The 22,821-nt window shown below is 47.5% G+C and overlaps 2 protein-coding genes across 3 annotated transcripts in view; one reads left to right on the top strand and one right to left on the bottom strand.

Annotated features, from left to right (window-relative positions):
- On the top strand, window positions 1-10,655 carry ccn4a (cellular communication network factor 4a). The gene is made up of 5 exons (XM_056298510.1): window positions 1-253; window positions 4,956-5,244; window positions 5,540-5,794; window positions 8,589-8,782; window positions 9,640-10,655. Exons 1-5 carry the CDS (start codon window positions 206-208, stop codon window positions 9,937-9,939), a joined length of 1,086 nt encoding a protein of 361 aa, XP_056154485.1. The 5' UTR covers window positions 1-205; the 3' UTR covers window positions 9,940-10,655.
- The window catches only part of ndrg1a (N-myc downstream regulated 1a), a 17,876-nt gene continuing 5,656 nt past the window's right edge, over window positions 10,602-22,821 (bottom strand). For both annotated transcript variants that reach the window (XM_056298508.1, XM_056298509.1), the window contains 13 exons: window positions 19,436-19,541; window positions 19,060-19,180; window positions 18,210-18,272; window positions 18,022-18,082; window positions 17,505-17,591; window positions 16,752-16,808; window positions 16,419-16,522; window positions 16,226-16,288; window positions 16,063-16,114; window positions 15,537-15,584; window positions 14,991-15,026; window positions 14,480-14,531; window positions 10,602-12,789 (listed from right to left, as the gene is read on the bottom strand). In XM_056298508.1, coding sequence (XP_056154483.1) covers window positions 12,530-12,789; window positions 14,480-14,531; window positions 14,991-15,026; window positions 15,537-15,584; window positions 16,063-16,114; window positions 16,226-16,288; window positions 16,419-16,522; window positions 16,752-16,808; window positions 17,505-17,591; window positions 18,022-18,082; window positions 18,210-18,272; window positions 19,060-19,180; window positions 19,436-19,541 — 1,110 coding nt within the window. In that variant the 3' untranslated portion in view covers window positions 10,602-12,529. The remainder of the gene's footprint in view (window positions 12,790-14,479; window positions 14,532-14,990; window positions 15,027-15,536; window positions 15,585-16,062; window positions 16,115-16,225; window positions 16,289-16,418; window positions 16,523-16,751; window positions 16,809-17,504; window positions 17,592-18,021; window positions 18,083-18,209; window positions 18,273-19,059; window positions 19,181-19,435; window positions 19,542-22,821) is intronic.

The raw sequence follows: 22,821 nt of genomic DNA on the forward strand, positions 1-22,821 counted from the left end.
AACACAGTTGAAAGCGGGATAGACGAGGCTCGTCCCCGATGACGTCACCACCGTCTTCTTAATGTCGTCTCCGGCCGGGGAGGCGGCGATGCGCGCAGATGACAGCGGCAGGAGAAGGATGCGGGAGGCTTTCGGGAGGCGACCTGTTTTGGTTTTAAAACGGAATTCATTCTGGATTCAATGAATTTGCTATTCGTCACCAGTGATGAGTTGGCTCCTGTCATGGATTCTGATAGCAGCCGGGATTCAACAGGTGAGACGCACAATGCGGTTAAAAAGTTGAGGCGGCTGCGCGTTTATCTGGCGCTAACGTAGGCTGCGGGACGGATATGGCTCGGTTCGGAGGGAGGTCGTTTGAAAGGAACGGATTTTAGTGGCTGTTTGATTCATGAAATACCTTCTGGTTGCGAGATAATATTCCAGGATCAGCACCTGTGGTTAGATTGTAGCAACAAGTAACTTTGTTTATTAAACAAAGAACTTTAGACAAAGGTGTTTCTGTAAAAGTGCAGGCGTCCATCGTTTGTTGTTGATCTCTGACTGGATTATCTCAGAGGGAAAGAATATCGCCATCCAACTGCTTCGGGACTGCGTGTGATGCTGGCAGCCGCAACTCACTGGGTCGTTGTTCATTATGTTTTACTGCCACCGTGTGGTTGTTTAGGAAATGCCTCAATATCTAACATCCATTCATATCTATCTATCTATCTATCTATCTATCTATCTATCTATCTATCTATCTATCTATCTATCTATCTATCTATCTATCTATCTATCTATCTATCTATCTATCTGTCTGTCTTTATGTCTATCTGTCTGTCTGTCTGTCTATGTCCATCTATCTGTCCGTCCGTCCGTCCGTCCGTCCATCTATCTATCCATCTATCTATCTATCTATCTATCTATCTATCTATCTATCTATCTATCTATCTATCTATCTATCTATCTATCTATCTATCTATCTATCTATCTATCTATCTATCTATCTATCTATCTATCTGTCTATCTGTCTGTCTGTCTGTCTGTCTGTCTGTCTGTCTGTCTGCTGGTGCAGCATCAGAGATGACAGTTCAGCCCTTGATGCTTGACAGCTCTTTGCCTTAACTGGGGAAGTATTTGTGATTGTAGATAACAACAGCAAACACAATCTGAAAGATAAAACAACAACAAAACAATAAACGATAACTGCAAAGTTAAATGCTAGCGTGACTTATTATGTCCAAAAATCGCTCTTTGAAAAACAGGGCTTTAGATGATTAAAATAGATATCAGTGCCTGCCTCTACCAGTGAGAACCCATGCTAGGAGGATGTAGACTGAAACTATCATTAGGCTCCTTAATTAGGTCTTCTCACTTTTCTTTTCTTTTCTTTTCTTTTCTTTTTTCCTTTACTCCACAAACTGTGCCTCGGTTATATTTCAGAGAATTCCTTTTCTTCAAATAACATGGCTTAAGTGTACTCTTGATTTTGACAGAAGTTTTCACGAATTTCTAAGGCTGCCTTGAGTTCTTGCAGGGTGTGAATTGGGACGGACTCACATGGACTCTTTAATGGTCGTCCGTGGCCTGCAGACACAAAAAAACTGTGATTTTGCTCATGCACCATTATCATGCATGCACATCTATTTTACTTGAACAGTGGACATTTACATCTTCAAAATACATTTAAACTCTCAGCCTTTTGACTTGCACGCTGTCGAGATCGCTGTCCATCAGGAGGATGCTTAAATAACAATACCCTGTGGCAGGGCATGCTACTGTTAAAGGTCCATATTTGGGAAGAGTTTTATAAGACGTTTTACGTCATATCACTTATTTTGAGAGCTGGTAACATCTGAAAGGATTTTTGATCTTCGTTTCTCACGAGAGTTTCCCCAGAACCGCTGAACATTATGGGGGTGCTCCTCCCCAAATATTTGCCCCCTGGCCCTGGGAAAGTCTGTCCATGCAAGCACAAATTGAACCGAGGAAAAGCAGCATGCTTACGTAGGCCGACCGATCTGACCAGGGACGGACAGGGTGCAAAGATCAAACTGGCAAGAGAAGAAGGGACCATCAATCCCTGTGCAGAGTAAACACCGAGTTTATTAGCTGAAAGTATGGCTGCTATTTCAGGTCAGAATGGAGACCATCAGTTAACCAAACGTGAAGTTTATGGGCTGCTTCGATGTGCAATTTAGCCCAACTTCAAGATATCCGGATATTCCGACATCATCGGATAATTGTGACCTCTTGGCCCACTTACGGCGGCATACGTTAAGGAGCTTAGGTTTTCTAAGATAGTCTTTTGTGCAGATTAACATAAATGATGTATTGCACCGCCACCTGCATGGCAATGATAAAAAAAAATTCAACATCAGGTAATGATGAGATCAGGCTGAATTTGTTCAAGATAAATCACCACATCAAGTATGGTGATTGCATTTGGCATAATTAAGTTGGGGAACTCCCACCGCACTCGGCTCTGTTTCCTGTCAGGGTGACGGACAGGTTCTCTGCTGATACTGTTTTTACATCATTAGCCTAATGTCTGATCGCTGCAGGCTGAACCAACTCTTTTGAAGAATGGCTTAGTGGCATGGCCGTGATTGCGCTCATTTATCCGTATCAGCTCCCTGTGTAGCACACTGTTGTTATTATGATCATAACTCCATTAAGCTTGCATTAACGAACTGAGGGCAACGACGGAGGACACACCGAACACAAGAGGATGATTATGCTGCTTTGTTTGTTCTGCAATTAATTATGGATTCTGTGTGTGTGTGTGTGTGTGTGTGTGTGTGTGTGTGTGTGTGTGTGTGTGTGTGTGTGTGTGTGTTGTTCTCAGTCTGTTCTCAAGACATGTTTAATGCATTTGTACAGAGACTGTTAGGCCCTCAATAAGACGTCAACCCTCTCCAGGACCAGACCATCTGCAGTGTTGGGTTTCATGTCAGACATGGTGGCTGCATATGATCTGTCCAACAACTGTAATCTTTGCAATTTGGGTTTTGTCACACACACAAAAAAAACAAAGCTACTTCGGGGGCGTCCCAGTAGCATAGTGGTCTATTACATTACCTACCAACATGGGGATCGTCGGTTCGAGTCCCCATGTTACCTCCGGCTTGGTCGGGCGTCCCTACAGACACAATTGGCCGTGTCTGTGGGTGGGAAGGCAGATGTGGGTATGTGTCCTGGTCACTGCACTAGCGCCTCCTCTGGTCAGTCGGGGCGCCTCTTCAGAGGGGAGGGGGAACTGGGGGGAGTAGCGGGATTCTCCCATGAACTACGTCCCCCTGGTGAAACTCCTCACTGTCAGGTGAAAAGAAGCGGCTGGCGACTCCATATGTATCGGAGGAGGCATGTGGTAGTCTGCAGCCCTCCCCGGGTCGGTGTGGGTGGTGGAGGGTGGAGCAACGACCGGGACAGCTCAGAAGAGTTGGGGTAATTGGCAAGGTACAATTGGGGAGAAAAGGGAGGGCGGGGTGTAAATCCAGAAAAAAACAAAAACTAAGCTACCTCTGCTATGGTGCATAGGAGAAAAAGATGACCCATGATAAGGACATGAGAACTCGCCACACACCGTGTAACTTCCAAACAACAATGGTTTATTTTTGTGACATTTCGGTCACTCGACCTTCCTCAGGCATAGAAGAGTCGGAAGCCCTAAATGTGTAATTACAACGTCCCACATTTCTTCCCTTTTGAGTTCAGTGCATCTTAAAGCTATTATATGTTTAAAGTATGCGTCCATTGCCTCGGGTTTGCATTCAAACCTTCAAACGTAGACAAAACGATTCCTCACTCGTCACCATTGGGTTCAGCCGCAGGCTGTCGTGGTCTCAGCATGACTCCAGATTTAAGGCCAACATGTCACTGTAGAGCGAGCATCCTGTCCCGTAGGACCGCAGTTCTGTGTGCTGGTTACTGAGCTATAAATTCCCCGAACGACGTTAAACCCGGGACAATCCCGGCACTTTTCTCGAGCACACTGTGTCCTCATAACAGGCCCAGAAACCTGTAAACAGTGGTGTTTGTTGTCTGAGGTGAAAGACCGGCCAGTTTTCTCAGTCGGGATCTTGCAGCCAACAGCCCTACAGCAACCTCATCAGTACCGACTGTTAATGTCCCCCTTGTGGCCCGTTCAGCCAACACATCTGTTCTGAAGCGCTGCAAAACTGTTTTCTTTTGTGATCTCGGCTCTGGAGGCGCAACAGCTCGTTCAGAGTAACACAAATATGTGCATGTGTGTGTGTGTCATGCGAGTTCTAGTGAGGGGATTGTGTAACCGCTAAACATGGATGAACTCCTGCTTTTGTGGTTGCAGTTAACGACATAGTTCCCACTGCTTAAATGTTATGTCAATACAAGACGGACAAGACATTGTCCCTGATGTGAGGAGATTATCTCCATGGGTTCTCCAACCTTGCTGCATATTCATGCCGTTACAGTCTCCGTTTTATGCTCCGATTCAGTTTCTCCGCACACCCGTCCACATTTACACAAGACGGTAGCCGGCCTGCCGTGTCTGCTACCGTCGAGGCGGCGTGAAGCCGGGATGGGATTTGGGGCTTTAGGCCCGTGATTAACCGAGACAGGGGCAACAGGTTGAATATGAAAGGATTTGAGATTAGGGACATTAAGAATATTGCCTTGCCGCAGGGGTCAAATCTTTCTAATGCAGTAGCTGCTGGTTTTTTTGATGCTTTCCACACATAGAGGCACATAGGAATGTGACCTGTGTGGCCTGCTGTGCGGCACTCTTTGCTGCAGAGGAATCCATATAATATCAGCGCCACTGCTGACAAAGTAGTCACTGGTTACCCTGCAATATGAATTAACAAGGTGTCCCCATAGACGTACCTGATAGAAGTCTGAAATGCTTGAACATTTTTTGAAATTATATTATATTGTTATACAATATTGCTATTGAGCAAAGTGCACTCACGCTCGGTCCGTCCTCTGCTCTCCAGGCCTCCTCCCAGAATTCCACTGCCATGCCGCCTACCGTGGCCGCCCAAACCACAACTCTGGAGCTGTACAACCGGACACAGTACTGCAAGTGGCCTTGCGAGTGTCCCAAAGTGCCCCCTAGCTGTCCCCCGGGGGTGAGCCTTCTCATGGACGGCTGCGACTGCTGCAAGGCCTGCGCCAGGCAGGTGGGCGAGGTTTGCAATGAGGCGGATACCTGCGACTATCACAAGGGATTGTACTGTGACTACAGCTCGGACAAGCCTAGGTACGAAAAAGGAGTGTGTGCATGTAAGTGTCACTCACCGAAACCAACTAACAACCAAACAAAGCTGAAAGTTAAGAGATGAATCAGAACAATTGTCACATGAATCATATTCTGCGATGCAAACAGCACATTCAGTTCGAATTAAATCGCGTCAGATCACATAAACATGTTTTTTGGTTGTACCTTGTAATAAGGATAAAGGATATGGAGGCTTTTAAAAGAACCTTTTCAGTCATACTTAGATCATTAATGCAGCTTTTTGTCATTCACCCTGTATATTTTCATCACGTGTGGTTGCCTGTCGTTCCTCCCTGTCAGATATGGTGGGCACTGGCTGTGAGCATGACGGTGTCATCTATCGTAACGGGCAGAGCTTCAAGCCAAGCTGTAAATACCAGTGTGTGTGTGTGAATGGTGCCATCGGCTGTGTTGGACTTTGCACAGAGTCCCAGCCGCCACGGGTGTGGTGCCAGACCCCACGCCGGGTCAAAGTCCGGGGACAGTGCTGCGAGCAGTGGATCTGTGATGAACCCAAGAGGGGGCGCAAGACAGCCCTGCGCCACGCAGTCGAAGGTAGGCAACCTCCAGTGCACGTTGTGTGGCGTTTTCATGACTTGTCCCGAGACTTCCAATCTAATCTGAAATGCCTGTTTTAAGGTTGTGGGCATGATGCTACCAATTCATATTTGGAGGAGAAGCGCTTTCGGGACCCGAGTGTAACGTTAAGTTGGACACAGAAAACGGACCATCTGATGATTTTCATTACCGTGCCTCCACGGGCTGGGCAGGCTTTGGAAGGATTTGTGGTTCGAGAGTCAGAAAATCACATGCAATGCATCCTGGTACGTGTAGGCCCTGCCGGCATGGCTCCACGACCAGGAAAATTCAGATTTCTCGGTTAATATAGCACGCACCGAGGAACTTATTGCTTCAGCTGACTCCATTTGTGCTCAACACTGATTGGACAGCCACATAAAAATTGGCGAAATTTCCCTTTAATGTTATATCTCCTGTTGGCCTCAGCTCCCCGGCAGTGGGACTGGGTATTCCTTCTGACAGATGTGGAGAAAATGGAGCCGTCTCGGTTGACTTTCAGCGTTAGATCAATCTGACTCGCTGATGTACTGGAATTTGATGTTTTTTTCATCTTCATGATGGGTTTTGAATAAAAAACGGGTTTTGATGTGTGTGATATATAGAGGACAGGGTGCATGGTATTTCAGTATTTGCAGGAGCAACGCAACAGCTGTATTTCGAAATTGGTCAGCGAGTTCTCCCTCGCCCTGTGAGCATAACGTTTAGTACCGCACGAGCAGGAGGTGAGGGTGTGTGAGGACGGACGGGACAGTCCGTCCATGTGAAAGACCTCACACTGATTTTTGGGTCATCTTCAATCTCCAGTTGTTTAGGCCAGTGGTGGATGGAGCCAGAGAAAGGGGGGTGTGTACAAAGGCCTCTTTGTTCATTTTGCTTGAAGATGCAAAATATAACCAGGCATACTTTTTGTTTTTTTACTTCTTTATTAATCCCTGTGAGGCAGTTCTTCCTCTGCGTTTAACCCATCCTAGCTGTGTAGCTAGGAGCAGCGGGCAGCCGCCGTGCAGCGCCCGGGGACCAACTCCGGTTCGCCTCGCCATGCCTCGGTCAGGGGCACAGACAGGAGTATTAACCCTAACATGCATGTCTTTTTGATGGGTTTGATGGGCATGTCACCAAAACCGGTTTTTAGAGAATGATTAAAAAATAAAAAACCGAGAGTGTAGCGGTCTATTCCCTTGCCTACCAACACGGGGATCTCCGGTTCGAATCCCCGTGTTACCTCCGGCTTGGTCGGGCGTCCCTACTGACACAATTGGCCGTGTCTGCGGGTGGGAAGCCGGATGTGGGTATGTGCCTTGGTTGCTGCACTAGCGCCTCCTCTGGTCGGTTGGGGCGTCTGTTCGGGGGGGGGGGAACTCGGGGAATGGCGTGATCCTCCCACGCGCTACGTCCCTCTGGTGAAACTCCTCACTGTCAGGTGAAAAGAAGCAGCTGGCGACTCCACATGTATTGGAGGAGGTTTGTGGTAGTCTGCAGCCCTCCCCAGATCGGCAGAGGGGGTGGAGCAGAGACCGGGTCGGCTCGGAAGAGTGGGGTAATTGGACGGGTACAACTGGGGGACAAAACAAAAAAGTTGGGGGGGGGGTTACAACAGTACAAGAGGCCACATGTTGTTGAGCTTCTCATGTTGATGAGTTAAAAGTGTGCTGTTTTGTCAAATTGGTCTTCAGTAACACTGTGAAAAGGGGGTGGAGGGCAGACTTTGATGGAGGCTGTGGGGCTGATGGATGCTTATTGTTATTATCAACCAGTAGAATAGACACTTAAAAATTGCCTTTAAAGTGCTGTTTCTGTCTATTTCTCATTAGTTACATGCATCCTGTCACATGTTCAGCTTTCAGCGGCTTTACCATCACCAGTAACCCGATGTTGTGAAAAATGTGCACCCAAAGGAGCCTGTGAAGCACCAACAATGTGACGTCGTTTTAACTCATAGGTTACCAGTGCTCCAAACTGGAGACTAACCTCCACCAAAAAACGACCCCATAGGTCATATTATGACCTACAGTTACGTTTTAAAGCTAAGCGACCTCTAGTGGTCGTGGAAATAACGAAAATCTGGTGTCTCGGGTGCCTCGTCATCATATGACCTTTGGCCTTCGTTACTAATCAAAAAGCGACGAGCCAAGAGATGGGGGAGTGCAAGAACTATTTATGCTCTCGTAAACTGTTGGTTTCTTCACAAATCTTGCCAAGCCATGTTTGCTGACTGTTACAACTTCACTTTGCATGAACAATAATAATGTCCCAGTGTCCTCAAACGAGTACTTCATCAGCAGCAGCGTTGCAGGGGAGGAACAAACAACCTGTGTGGTCGTGTGGGTTTGAGGACTTGTTGAAAATTGTTAACAAGATGTACCAGCTTCTGTATCATACACAGTATAACAGATTAAAGTTCGGCTGTCAGCCTTACTGCTCTCCGCCAGGCCTCGTGGTGGCTTGGTGGTTACCGCTGTCGCCTCACACGTACAGGAACCTGGATTCAATTCCAGCCCATCTGTGTAAAGTTTACACGTTCTTGTGTTTGTTTGGGTTTCCAACCACAGTCCAAAAACATTCATGTTGGATGAAAAGGAGCCCTGAAGTTGCCTATAGGTGTGATCGGTGTGAGAGTGACTGTGTGGCTTGGCCCTGTGATGGACTGTTGACCTCTCCAGTTGCCTGCTGGGACAGACTCCAGCCCCCCATGACCCATATTGGATTACGTGGATATAGATAATGGATGGACGTTCTTTCTCTCTCTCTCTCTCTTTCCGCTTTGGCCCAGCTCTCCCAGCTGAGACCAGGAGTTGGCATAAGAACTGCATTACCCAGACCACCTCATGGTCCCCCTGCTCCAAGACCTGTGGCCAGGGAGTGTCCTTGAGGATCTCCAACGCCAACGATCAGTGTGAGATGATCAAGGAGTCCCGCCTCTGCAACCTCCGCCCCTGCGAGGTCGACATTACCAAGCACATCAAGGTAAATGGGGCTGCACTGTTCACATGTGCAGTACGTTGGTGGGCAGTCAGTGAAAACAGGACACATGGCTATTAGCAGGATTCGGTTGTGACCTTCCTGCTACCCCATGATCCAGCCAGCATGTGGACACACTTTTTGCTTATATACATACATATGTAGAAGTGCACTCTAAACACACCAATACACACACACACACACACACACACACACATACACACACACACACACACACACACACACACACACACACACACACACACACACACACATACTCGCAATGGTGGTGCTACGGGGCAGAAGGAGTATGACATCGTTACAGTTTCCATGTCACAAAGCTCAACCAGGGCTTTGACTGTGATTACCTCAGCTTATTGCAGGCCAGCTGGTCTATTCTGTTGCCTACCAACACGGGGATCGCCGGTTCAAATCCCCGTGTTGCCTCCGGCTTGGTTGGGCGTCCCTACAGACGCAATTGGCCGTGTCTGCGGGTGGGAAGCCGGATGTGGGTATGTGTCCTGGTCGCTGCACTAGCGCCTCCTCTGGTCGGTCGGGGGAACTGGGGGGAATAGCGGGATCCTCCCACGTGCTACGTCCCCCTGGCGAAACTCCTCACTGTCAGGTGAAAAGAGGCGGCTGGCGAGTCCACATGTATCGGAGGAGGCATGTGGTAGTCTGCAGCCCTCCCTGGGTTGGCAGAGGGGGTGGAGCAGCGACCGGTACGGATAGGAAGAGTGGTGTAATTGGCCAAGTACAACTGGGGAGAAAAAGGGGGAAAAACCCCACACAAAAAAAACAAACGTGATTGTTGCCAATAACCCCAAAACCTAACCTTTCCCCCCCCCTCCTCCTTACCTCAGCCAGGGAAGAAATGTCTTAACATCTACAGAGAGGAGCAGCCAGGTAACCTCACCATGTCTGGCTGCATCAGTAAGAAGCAGTACAGGCCCAAGTACTGCGGCGTCTGCACGGACGACCGTTGCTGCATCCCCTACAAGTCCAAGACCCTGGACGTAGAGTTCGTGTGTCCCAACGGGTCGACCTTCACCCTGCAGGTGATGTGGGTTCAAGCTTGCTTCTGCAACCTCAGCTGCAAGAACCCCAACGACATCTTCGCCGAGCTCGACAGTTACTACAGCTACCCAGAGATCATGAACTAACAGCTCCATGGCAACGCCCGCAGCCTCTTCCTCTTAGCAACGCCCGCGGCCCGTTTACCCGATGCCCCCCGTTTTGTTTCAGATCTGGTTTGGCAGTGATTCCTTTTCATACGTCGTTTTCAACCTGTAATATAAATGTGTTTTTTTGTACGAGGAGTTTTTTTCCGGTGAATTTTTTCCTATTGGAAAATGTTGTGTATATATAAAAAATATATATATTTGTTGCCAGACTGGATTTCCAAGGCATATCGTGTTTCAAAGAAAAAATAAGACTTGCTTTGAAAGTGATAGCCCGCTAGAAAGTGTGAAATACCAAAGGCTTAATTTATTTATGTTGATCTTTGCAAAGGAAATGACCAAAAAAAAATGGATATGTTTAGGTTTATAAGCAGAGTGAAACCCTTGTTATCAGCGTGTCGGCCAGCTGCCAGCCGGCAGGGGTAAGATGGGGGGGGGGTTTGCTCTTGATATTTATACACGGACGAATCTTATTCTTGTTTACTACGCAAGTAATAACACGGTGACGACAAGCAACAGATGGATAGAGACGCACGAGACAGTCGAGGACCTACCGCGTAACTCCGATTTCCGGTTTTCACGTGCTCCCATACACACTTTGCAGATAAAATGACGATGCAACACACAGAATGCTCAGTTACACGTTGCTGTTGTTGTTTTTTATTGTCCTTTTTTAATAAATACAAACTGTTATGCCATTTTAATGCTTTTTTTTCCTCTACAGCAATACAAAGTTGTGCATCTTTACAAAGCTATGTATGTCCTTCTACAAAGCATGATGTCGCTGCACCGCCGGTGAAACAGGGCTGCGGGGGAGGGGGGGGGGGTTGCGCGGCCTTCCTCACGTGGACCTTTTCGCCCAGAATCCACAACCGCACGGGAGCGTCACGTGTAAGAACGCGAGCCGTTCCATGGCACAGCTTTGTTCCGTTGTGCTTGATTGCATAGAAATCATTAAAAATAAAAAAAAGGAAAAAAAATTGTCTGAAGCCATGATCAGTTAATAAAGCATACGATGCAAAAGCGATTTCATTTGTGTTTCTTAATGGATTGTTTTTTTTTTGTTTTTGTTTTTTTCCCATGTTTATTTTACACCGATATGAGGAATCACGTCTCGTTGGAAGTGTTCAACATGAAACGTCTACAACCGTCTGAATCCACGCAGGAGTTGAGTTTGTAGATGTGTGAATCAGAGTATCGTTAGTAAAAAGACAGTTACATGTTCCAGAGAAGGGGGGGGGGAGGAAAAATGCCCATTGACAAGATCCCAAAACACAGGAGTCCTTAGGAGAATATGACACACTTGTGCATCCATCCATCCACTATCCGAACCGCTTCTCCTGCTCTCAGGGTGTCTGGAGCCTATCCCAGCAGTCATCTGGTAGCAGGCAGGGAGACACCCTGGACAGGCCGCCAGGCCATCACAGGGCCAACACACACACACACACACACACACACACACACACACACACACACACACACACACACACACACACACACACACAGCTTGGGACAATTTAGTACAGCCGAGTCACCTGACCTACATGTCTTTGGACTGTGGGAGGAAACTGGAGCACCTGGAGGAAACCCACACAGACACGGGGAGAACATGCCAACTCCACACAGAGGACGACCCAAGACGACACCCAAAGGTTGAACTACCCCAGGGCTCGAACCCAGGACCTTCTTGCTGTGAGGCGAACCACTGCGCCACCGTGCTGCCATTTGTGTACACTGTACATGCATGATACTTAAAATTCGGTCCCTTACTTTCAGCAGTGGAGAGGAATTAGTGAGGAAATTCTCACATGTGGTTTATCTAAACGCCTCCCTGCAACATATCCTTCCTCCGCTCCACAACTTGGCTCCTATGTACAGACGACGACACTTCGGACGTGGAACATGAGTTATAACAATCAAAGAATCAACAGAAAAAGAAAAAAAAAGTCATTTGCAGTCAAGATACAGGTACATTTAAGAAAGCTGTGTCAATATGATAAAAAACTATAGACAAGAAAACATGTGGGGGGTATGGACAGTAATTAAAACCATTTATGAGAGATTAAAAGAGATAAATGTACAAGCTGGTATATACTCATAGCCACAGCTTTCGCTGACATTCTCCGTTTGGGTTTCTCCATGCTGCGTTGCCCCTAACTAGTCACTAACAGCACCAAAAGCGATGGGAATTAATCGGCATGTACGAGGGTTCGATTGAGAGCTTGCACTCGAAATTGAGTGAGGATGACAATGTAGGCATGCAGCATAGCAAATCCCTATGCCTTCAGCATAGAGGACATGCTGGGGTGGGGGCATCCCAAATGCACTCAACAATTTGGAAGCGTACAGACAAGTGGTGCATTGTGCGTTTTCATACTTTTCCCAAGTATGCCTCACTATCCTTCTCCATATCTGTGTTTCTGTCTGCAAACATGTGTGTCTGCGCGTCTGTGTGCTAGCTAGCAGTTAGAGGTAACACAGCAAGACCCGATGGGACCTCAAGGAGGGGCTGGTGGGTGGGATTTGGGGTGGGGGGTGTCATGGGTATCATTGGTAAAGGGTTGAGGTCAGCCTAGCAGGACACTTCAGTGGACTTGAGCACGGCTTGGTCCATGTTGCTGTTGGTTGTGCCATCCATGGAGGCATCTGTGTGGGAGCGGCCATGCTGGGCGTCGGCCGTGTGACTGCGGCCGCGGCTCCCCTCATTGGTGTGCGAGCGGGAGCGGTTGCCCTCGTTGGTGTGCGAGCGGGAGCGGTTGCCATCGAAGGAGGTGACACTGGAGCCCGAGGCGGTACGGGAGCGAACCAGCCTGGTCATGCTGGCAGAGGGCACTGAGCGATGGGGAAAAACATGGATTAATAGATGTTGGAGAACTCGCATGTGAAAATTTGTTATTTTGATTGAGTGTCAATTGATGGTTGACGTGCATGCAACCTGTGGTATAATAGCCACCCGGTATAAGCCCTACTCTGAACACTGTTAACCTGGTACACCAAAATGTAGGACATGGGTCATTTAGAATAGATCTCTATTGTCATTGTGCTCAGAACAATGAAAATCTGTTTAGCAGCTCTTCAGCAGCATGCAACATGAAAGTTCAATAAATAAAAGCAAAATATATACAAAGACAAGTGTCTTTATGCATGCTCAATAATCCAGGTAAGAAAATCAAAGAAGGTTGAATCCGTTCGTCTGGACACAACGCTTGTTGACACTGCAGGTATCCCCACCCTTATAAACAATACAGTGGCATAATGACCGAAACCAACGATCAGTTTCTTATGCAAATATGGGCGTGACCATTAACTACAGTTTCAATGGCCATGTGTACTATTCACAGATGATTAAAGAAGGGTGAATCAGTTCATCTGGATACAATGTTTATTGACAGATACATGAGTGACGGATACATTCTGTCACATCTAAGATGAGTGACGGAATGTATCCATCAATAAACATTGTATCCAGATGAACTGACGCAACCTTCTTTGATTTTATTACCAGGATTATTGAGCATGCATCAAGACTATTCACAGAGGATTTGGGAATGTTTGCAATCAAAGCATTGTAAGATGGCGACAGAAGCAAACGGTCACTGGCCAACAGGATGGCACAACACAGGAGAGCTAATGCGTCAGGCCAGGACTCAACAGTCTACACCCATCTACAGGCCAGTGGCCGCTCTTTCAGGGATGAGGGTGTGCACATCCTTGATGGGGAGGAACGCTGGTTTGAACGGGGAGTCAAAGAGGCCGTTTATGTTAAGAGGAAATGACCATCCCTGAACCAAGGGGGAGCCTAAGAGTACATCTGTCACCATCTTACAATGCTGTGATTGCAACTATTCCCCAATCCTCTGTGAATAGTACACATGGCCATTATAACTCTAGTTAATGTTCACACCCATATTTGCATATGAAACTAGTCGTTGGTTTCAGTCATTATGCAACTTTATTGTTTATAAGGGGGGGGGGGTACCTGTAGTCAACTTAGACTGAAGAGGTCACTTAGATGAGTGATGAAACGTATCGGTCAATAAACGTCGTGTGCAGATGAACTGAATCAACTTTCTTTGATATACAAGACAAGCAATAAAGGAGACAAAGTGACCCAAACTGTGCAATGTTGGTCAAGTCGCAGGATATATAGTGGTATGTGCAATATGAGCAATATAGTAGCAACATGTGTAGTACATAATGAATGTGTGTGCGTGTGTGGGGGGGTGCTCACATAAGTCAGAAGTCAAGTCTTTTTCAGTATTCATTAACAAACACCAAGTGGCACAGTTTGAAACGACCAGAGGTCAATGTGTAACCCAGGAGCAACGTTGCCGCTAGATGGCAAACTACTCCTCTTTTTCAGAGCACATTTGGCAAGCGCTCGTGTAGAGGCAAGAGTTTAGAAGGGATTGTTTTTCTTTAGTTTGTTTAAACACATGATTATGTGAAGTGTTAATGAATAACACGGCTCTCGAGAGGTTTGCGTACGCGTCTGGTGTGTGCGCGTGTCAAGAATACTTACTGTATCCCATGCCCTGAATGAAATACTTGAAAGCTTCTGTCAGTTTGCCAGGCTGGAGAGAGAGAGAGAGAGAGAGAGAGAGAGAGAGAGAGAGAGAGAGAGAGAATCAGTTCTCCTGTCGCCAATTATGGCACTTGTTTACATATTACTGACAGGCCTCATGTTCTGTCCAACAGCTTACTATGAAGGCCTGCAACATGACAGCTGCTATGAACAGGTGCTATGTGTGCAGGGTAGTGGATTATAGTCTGCCAACTGTAGCTCACGGCTGCTACTAGCTAATGCTCTTAAAAGCAGCTTTCTTACAGTGCCCCCCCCCCCACCGATTATCTCCCAATGCCCAACCTGCTCGTAAAACATTAATGGATCTTGAGAGCCATCTTTCTCTCCATTTCTCTCTCTCTCTCTCTCTCTCTCTCTCTCACACACACACACACACACACACACACACACACACACACACACACACACACACACACACACACACACACACAAAGATATACACACAAACCTGATCAACTTGGGGCAGGCCTCCACAGTCAGCCATCTGGAAAGGTGAGGGAAAAAAAAGAAGAGCCGATTAGCATTTAGGGGGTTAGCGTTCACCTGTTTGCACAGAGATGGCCACACGCCATTACCCCTCCATTACACTCCTACTTCCACTTTAACGCCCCGAGCAGCTCGCCCCCCCCCCCCCCACTACCTAGTCCCTCCAACCGGTGTTCCACTAGCCCCGAGACAGCTATTCCCAATAAAACGTGGCCATTTCGGCTATAACAGGCCCCATTTATTTTCAGCTGCTGCGGGTAATGAGAAATAGAGCCACTGGCAAAAATTAGAGCAGATCGATTGTGGCAGATTGCGTTCTCTGGGGCAATCTGTGTATGCATCAGCTGCCCTACTTCTAGTTAATATATCACCAGGTAAATGCTGAGCTGCTGGAATCTTATCAGCCCACGTCTTGCCATTGAGACTATTAATATCCAAACGGGGCTGTGGGGGTGGGGGGAGGGGGGTAGGAGGATGGAGGGAGATAAGAGATAGACGGGCCTCGCACCTTCAGCAGTGTGGTCTTTGTTGGGTCCAGTTTGGTGTTGCACTCAACCTGTGGCACACAGAGACAAGTCTGTTAAGTACGACATCCTACATCCTGCAAGTTTAGACAGTGAAACATAAATACATCCATTTTCAGTTGGAAGTCAATGTAAACGATGTTTTTGCCATTTACTTCATGTGAAACTGTTCATGCCCTCTCTGGGATTTGCATCATCCCCCTTCATACCGCTAAGTGTAATAAGTCGCAAAAGTTTTTTGCCCTTAGTGGAGTCAAAACCCTCTGCATCACTTGTTTTGTGGTATTTCATCTGTATTCCCTACTTGGGTCCTGCCCGAGTCCTGTTAAAGTGTTATCCTCGAGCGGTTAATCTTGAGTATCTCCGCAGCTTAAATAGGTGACAGACTGGATGGAAACAAGTGCAGCACACGTCCGACACATGTAAGTCGGTTAAGACGTGTAATCATTAGCATCGCTGGCGTTTCAGTTAAATGGCCGAGTGGGCGTCAGCGTGTGGCCTTTAACTCACCACGGCCTCCACGGCAGGAGAGCTGTCCCCGACCACCAGGAGGGAAGGGCACCTGGAAAGAGGGGCACAGGTGAGATGGCATGAAAATGCAGGTCGAACATCAGCTCTGCAAACACGCTACAAAGCCGGGTTACATCCGGTTGGTCACCGTTTAAAAACTTACTTGAGGGTTCTGACATTGATGCCACTCCCGGGGACCGGCCTCTCGATCTCTAGATCCCTCCGGCTGCAGAAATAAACAAAACGTTAAGACGAGCCTCATTAGCTGCGTTTGACCGTTATCCCCGGCCGAGGTCAGTCGAGCAAACCAACCCGGCACTTCGTGGACACGCCGACTTGGGATGCGTTTGTCTCACCTGTTGTACGCCTTGACGAAGAGCTGCAGGTTAAACTGGTTCATGTCGTTCATGATGTGGTGGCGGTATTTTGCAATCAGGTCGGGGTTGTTGTGGATCTCCTCCTATGGGGAACAAACAAGCACTGAGCCGTTTAACCCACAGTGACCTAAAGACCCAGAAAGGCAGCGTAACAATGAGCTGACCTCCTCTTGCCATCCAACAGACCGGATTACTAGCAGCGTACAGGACGACTGCTGATCTTTAAGTTATTTATGCAGGGGTTACTAAAGCTCAAGGGTCTAGTTTGCTACAGGCATTGCTCTCTCTCTCTCTCTTTGTCAACCAGCATACCTTTCCGAAGAGGTGGGTGATGATCATGTCGGGCAAGGCGTGGGCCCAGCCTGAGATCTGTAACGAGATTACAGAGATAGAGTTTAGTGGCCATATACCACGATTTAGTCAGCCATATCATCCCCCCCCCTTTTTTTTCCTCCTCAATTGTATCCAGCAAATAACCCCACTCTTCCGAGCCGCCCCGGTCGCTGCTCCACCCCCTCTGCCGATCCGGGGGAGGGCTGCAGATTACCACATGCCTCCTCCGATACATGTGGAGTCGCCAGCCGCTTCTTTTCACCTGACAGTGAGGAGTTTCACCAGGGGGACGTAGCACGTGGGAGGGTCACGCTATTCCCCCCAGTTCCCCCTCTCACCCCGAACAGGTGCCCCGACCGATGAGAGGAGGGTCTAGTGCTGTGACCAGGATGCACACCAACATCCGGCTTCCCACCCACACACGGCCAACTGTGTCTGTAGGGACGCCCGACCAAGCTGGCGGTAACACGGGGATTCGAACCGGCGATCCCCGTGTTGGTAGGCAACGGAATAGACCGCCACACTACCCAGACGCCCTGCCATATCATTTCTGTGCGATGTGAAAACAAATTTGGCAAGGAAGGCCAAAAGCAAACCCGAAGTGCATCTGCTCGTGTGGATTCTGTGTTGCAACAGGCCGCTGCTAGACAGCTAGATTTGTCCAGCGACGACGAAATAAACCGATTTTTTTTTTTTATTTGCTGTACGTGCATATGAGATGCGTGTGTGTACCTTGTGTGCGGCCCAGTCCATCCAGCCTTCGGCACATGGGTTGATGTTTATCAGCAAAAGGCCTTCCACCATGTTTGGGTAGTCCAGCTAAAGTAGAAAAAAAAACTTGATTAATCATTTGTTGAAATTGATTTGGTTTAGAGTATGATGATGACGATCCTGCAAGAATTAGAAACTATTTTAAGCTTTTTTTCCTTTTTTTTTTTCTTTTTGCAATTTCAGTTTATGGAAAAAGACCTGGTTTGACGAAGGCTTCAGCGAGGGGTTAAAAGTTATATCTCCGTCAGCCTTCTATCAACAAAGTGAGACTTCCCACTGAGCACAGTGTTAGTGTTGAGCTGATCTAGAACATTCCAGAGGCTTTCATGGCTCAGCGGGCCAAAGGAATAAGAAGCGCCGTGGTGCCAAAATCAGCACAAAGTAGAAGCACATTAGCCCATTAGTTCTGCAAATCCTAGATTGATTAAAACCCGTAACCATTAAGCTTGATGGAGAGGTTCCCGGGCGACCAACTCACCGCGAATCTGGTCAGGATGTAGGCTCCCGCGCCAATGCCCATGCCAATCACGCTTCTCAGCCTGGGGTGCACAAGGGAAGAAGAAAAAAAAGGGAAAGATATGAGGACGTTACTTGGACACCATGATCCAGATGAAAACATTTGCCACACAAACATTTGCACATCGTCCCAATCACAGCGCCACCTACCCAAAGTGCTTTAAGACATGGGGGAGAGTCTCAGAAACTAGGTCCATTGAAGGGTACTCATATCTGCAAAAAGAACAAATAAATGCTCATTCATTTTATCATATGTACCTTGTTTTTAATTATTATATATTATATATATATTATTATATAGATAATATATATTATTTTATTATATATACTATATTATTATGTTATATTATATGGATAATGTATATATTATATTATCACATTATTATGTATAATATATATTCTATTATTATTATATATATACATATATAATATAACATAATATAATACATTTTATATTATTATTTTATTGTTATTATTATTGTGCGCTTTGAGTGGGTGTTGCAGCTAGAAAAGCGCTATATAAAAGCAATCCATCCATCCTGATGTCTACATGCATGTATCATATGCATTCGTATGTATTCATACTTGGGAGTTTCAACACTCATATCAATCAGCCTTGGGTCTTAATTATCCTGCAGATAGCGGCCCGTGCCTATATCTACTTTCGTATGAGCCTAGCCCTTAAATTCAGGTCAAGGTAGAGTTGATTGGGCACAAAGTCCCGCCGTCAAAAAAAAACAAAAGGAATGTTGTGAACACCACAAACACCCTCCACCTGTGTCTAATGTCCTGAGATTCCTTGTACTTATCAACCCGTAGACAACTGGGTCATCAAAAAACACCAGTAATGATCAACCCATCATCTCAAGAGGTCAGAGACAACTCGACTTGGCCTACATTGGCTCATGTGCGTGCGTGTGTGTGTGTGCGTGTGTGTGTGTGTGTGTGTGTGTGTGTGTGTGTGTGTGTGTGTGTGTGTGTCTCCATGCATGTGACTCACCCGGTGGAGAAGGTGTTTGTGCCCTCGTGCTGGCCGGGGGCATTGACGTGGCACACGGCAAAGTGCTGCATGATCTCCTGCATGTCCTCGTGCTCGAAGAGCTTGTCCCAGCAGGTTTTGTCTAGAGACGGTGAAAGGAAGGAAGACGGTGGTGGGTTACTCGCTTGACTGATGAGTAACTATGCCCCAATGTAACCTCAGAACATGTGTAACATTTGTGAGCTGAAGCTTGTCAGGACAGGCTGAATGGGACCATAAATAAACCTGATATATGTAAAAAAAAAAAAAACACTGAGCTCTATAATAACATGCGCCTCATGAAACGGCAGCGATTCATGCCAAAATTCAGTGGTGATGGAGACGGAGCAATGCTTACAGTTCAGCCCAACGTCATGGAAGGTAAGGATGACTGGTCGGTCTCCTTTGGGCACCCCCTTCATAGTACAGTGGACCCTTCCATGAGGAGTCTCCACATCGTGCTCCTGAGGAGACAAAGGGAACGCCATGCTTAACGCCATAGCCAGATACCGAACGTATAGAAACTCGGCAGCCGTGAGCAGGGTATCATGTAAACCTGAGAGGTAAAGGTGAAAGCTCCAAAGGATGAGAATTTTTTTTAAATTTTTTTTGTTTTAGAGATGAAGGCGTTGCTTCATCTTGCAAGTTCAGCCAAAGAGCACTGGAGCACAGTTCAGGTTAAATCAGACCGAATCCCCAAGGAATTCATTCACTCTTGCCTTTCAGCTTAATACTAAGGGATAAAAAAAAAAAGAAAGAAAGAAATGCAATCAGCTTTATATTTAGTCTTTTGGAAAATACATCACATGAAAAGGGCGAGCGAATCACCCGTCCTAATCACAGCAGTTAACTGAAATAAACCATTCATCCAACTTTCCATTCAGACGCTTTTCCATCGAGTAATTGAAAACCTTTTCATGCTCGCAGACAATTACGGCTCATTGTTCTCTGTTGCGGAGTTTCTTCTTCTTTTTTTTCCAGCTGTGCATCCCCCCCCCCGGCAAATTAAGACAGATGCCAAACCATTGAACTCATCATGAGTGACACTACTCAACAGAACCACCACACAAAGACATGATTCTCTGCTTAACATAAATACCAATGCAGCAAGCGCTTCCATCCCAGAAGCCTCTATCCAGCATTTATAGTGCTCTCACAAAATTCCCGCTACACACGCACACAAAATTCCACAGCGGCGGGGTCAAGAGGAAGCCAGTAGCCTACTCACGCTGACTTCAATCTCAGTGACAACCATCTCCACGTCGGAGTCCTCCAGAACCATGTTTGCAGGGGAGTGGCTCAGCGCTGCCAGCTAGCACGGCAGAAGTAGCGGCTCTCTAGCGTACAGATCCCGTTGTTGGTAAGCCTCTGGAGTCGTTTAGTCCAGCTTGGTCTGGGAGCCGCGTTTTATACCCCCGCTGCTTACCGCTTGGCCTAAGCTCCCAGCCTCCCATGGTGCTTTGCAGGCTGGTCAAAACAAGCTAATTCTAGATGAAGAGATCCCTAAATTGGATCAGCGAATGTCGGACGGGGGGGGGGGGGTAATTTAGGAGTGTGAGGAGTTAGCGCAGTCATCTGACTTGTGGAAAAACACACCAAAGTAATAACAGGCGAGCTGATGAATGGCAGGCATCACTCAGCCATGTTTTCTACCGTGCGACTGAGAGCTTCATCACAGCCGGCGTGAATCGGAGAGGAAGAGTGAAGGCAGCGGTGCCGTGGAGCAAGGCTCGTCTGTAGATGCCAGCATGTCATAAGATTCACATATACACTTATATACTGCAGGTGTATTATTGTTTACGTGTCAGAATGCTGAAAAGAGAAGTCAGTAGAGACACAAAAACAAAAGGCTACTGTAAAACCTTTCCTTGCTTAACATTTTACAAGGATGGAGTCGCTTCCGTTTTCTTTTCTTTTCTTTTTTAATTTGGTGGACTGCAGTTCACACAACCCTCCATCTCTGTATCTGTATTGGGAGTGGAATTGTTCCGGAAGAACAACACATACCATAAATATCAAACGCCTTATAAACTACACCCACGGCAGCCCGGTAAAGGCTGGTACGCTCCAAGGCGACCCCCCTGGGTGAAGGAGCACACGGAGGAGAGAAGACCTCTCCAGGGCTGCAAAGACGCAGACCGAGTCAAAGGCAGTTTCAGCCGCCAGAGGTGTTCTCCAGAGCTCCGCTCAGGGCCAGGTGTCATGTGACCTACTTACTGGACATGATGTCCAGGTAAGCATCTCAGGGTCTCTCTCTCTCTCTCTCTCTCTCTCTCTCTCTCTCTCTCTCAAATTCAATTCAATGGGCTTTGTTGGCATTAAAGTTTTACAACAATGTTGCCAAAGCATCAAAAATGGAGTTTGGATGTTACACAATAACACTAATAATGAACATCAACACAACATTGTAACGTCTCCCTCTCTCTCTCGTTTCATGCATGCCTTTACACACACACGTACACACTCGAAGCACCTCGTCTCGACAGGCAGGCTAATCCTGTAAGGCTAGACATCGAGGCCAGCACGTGTGTGTGTGGGTTGGTTTGTGGGTGCACGAGCTGGGTGGGAACAAGATGTGTTTTTTGGGGGGGGGGTTTTTGGGCGCCTGTGTATGTTCACTGTGAACGTCGGGAGCACGGCCAAGGTGAGCAGATGGCCGGCGTGCCCCTCGACGAAACCGATGTCACCGGCGGCTTTTAAGCCGCACGGTGCCTCGTCGATATCCAAACACTCGTCCTGGAAACCGGGAGTCCGACTTAATCGCCAGCGCGACAGTACAGTAAGATAAAATAAGAGGCAGGTCAGCCCGCTGATGTGACTGACAACTTGGCTGAAGAGAGTGACCCACTGACTGCCTGACCATCTGGCCCACAGCGGCGTTTACCCTCGCAGGGCGCTCCTGGTATTTGAGGTCAAGTTCATCATGTTCACTGTGCTAAATACACGCTTAGGGTTTGGGAGCATATATTATACTCTTAAAACCAAAATTCCCAGGTAGGAAACATGAAATGGATTTAGGTTGTTGGCCAGCCGGTATGCTTCGGCCATGCGGGTGAGGTTCAGGAGTGCTGCCAAGTCCATGTTGGCTTCACCGCCCCCGGCCCGAGTGCACACATGGATGCAGAGCAGTGAAGAGGATGTGGTTTAACAAATGTGTTTTTACATGCGTTTGTGTGATGGAGGGTTGGGGGCGGCGGCACGGTGCCGCAGTGGTTAGCGCGGTCGCCTCACAGCAAGAGGGTCTTGGGTTCGAGCCCCGGGGTAGTCCAACCTTGGGGGTCGTCCCGGGTCGTCCTCTGTGTGGAGTTTGCCTGTTCTCCCCGTGTCTGCGTGGGTTTCCTCCGGGTGCTCCGGTTTCCTCCCACAGTCCAAAGACATGTAGATCAGGAGAATCGGCCGTACTAAATTGTCCCTAGGTGTGTGTGTGTGTGTGTGTGTGGGCCCTGTGATGGACTGGCGGCCTGTCCAGGGTGTCTCCCCGCCTGCCGCCCAGTGACTGCTGGGATAGGCTCCAGCATCCCCGCAACCCTGAGAGCAGGATGCGCGGTTTGGATAATGGATGGAAGGACATGTGATGGGGATGGAGGGCACACAGGACTGCTGCAACTGTACGGCAGACCCAATTGAAAATGCGCTTCATCATTCTCAGTAGTTAAACGAGTCAGTGGAACCAGAATTAGACTCCTGATCTAATAACATCACAGCGGTCAACAGGTCATCACTAAGAAAAAGCAAACAGGCACC

Source organism: Lampris incognitus, chromosome 18, assembly GCF_029633865.1.
Source record: "Lampris incognitus isolate fLamInc1 chromosome 18, fLamInc1.hap2, whole genome shotgun sequence".
In the NCBI taxonomy this organism is placed as follows: Eukaryota; Metazoa; Chordata; class Actinopteri; order Lampriformes; family Lampridae; genus Lampris; species Lampris incognitus.

Coding starts and splice junctions, on each gene's coding strand:
- ccn4a (XM_056298510.1), top strand. CDS start 206: ATGAGTTGGCTCCTGTCATGGATTCTGATAGCAGCCGGGATTCAACAG. Junction 5,245..5,539: donor CGAAAAAGGAGTGTGTGCAT/GTAAGTGTCACT, acceptor CCTCCCTGTCAG/ATATGGTGGGCACTGGCTGT. Junction 5,795..8,588: donor CCTGCGCCACGCAGTCGAAG/GTAGGCAACCTC, acceptor GCTTTGGCCCAG/CTCTCCCAGCTGAGACCAGG.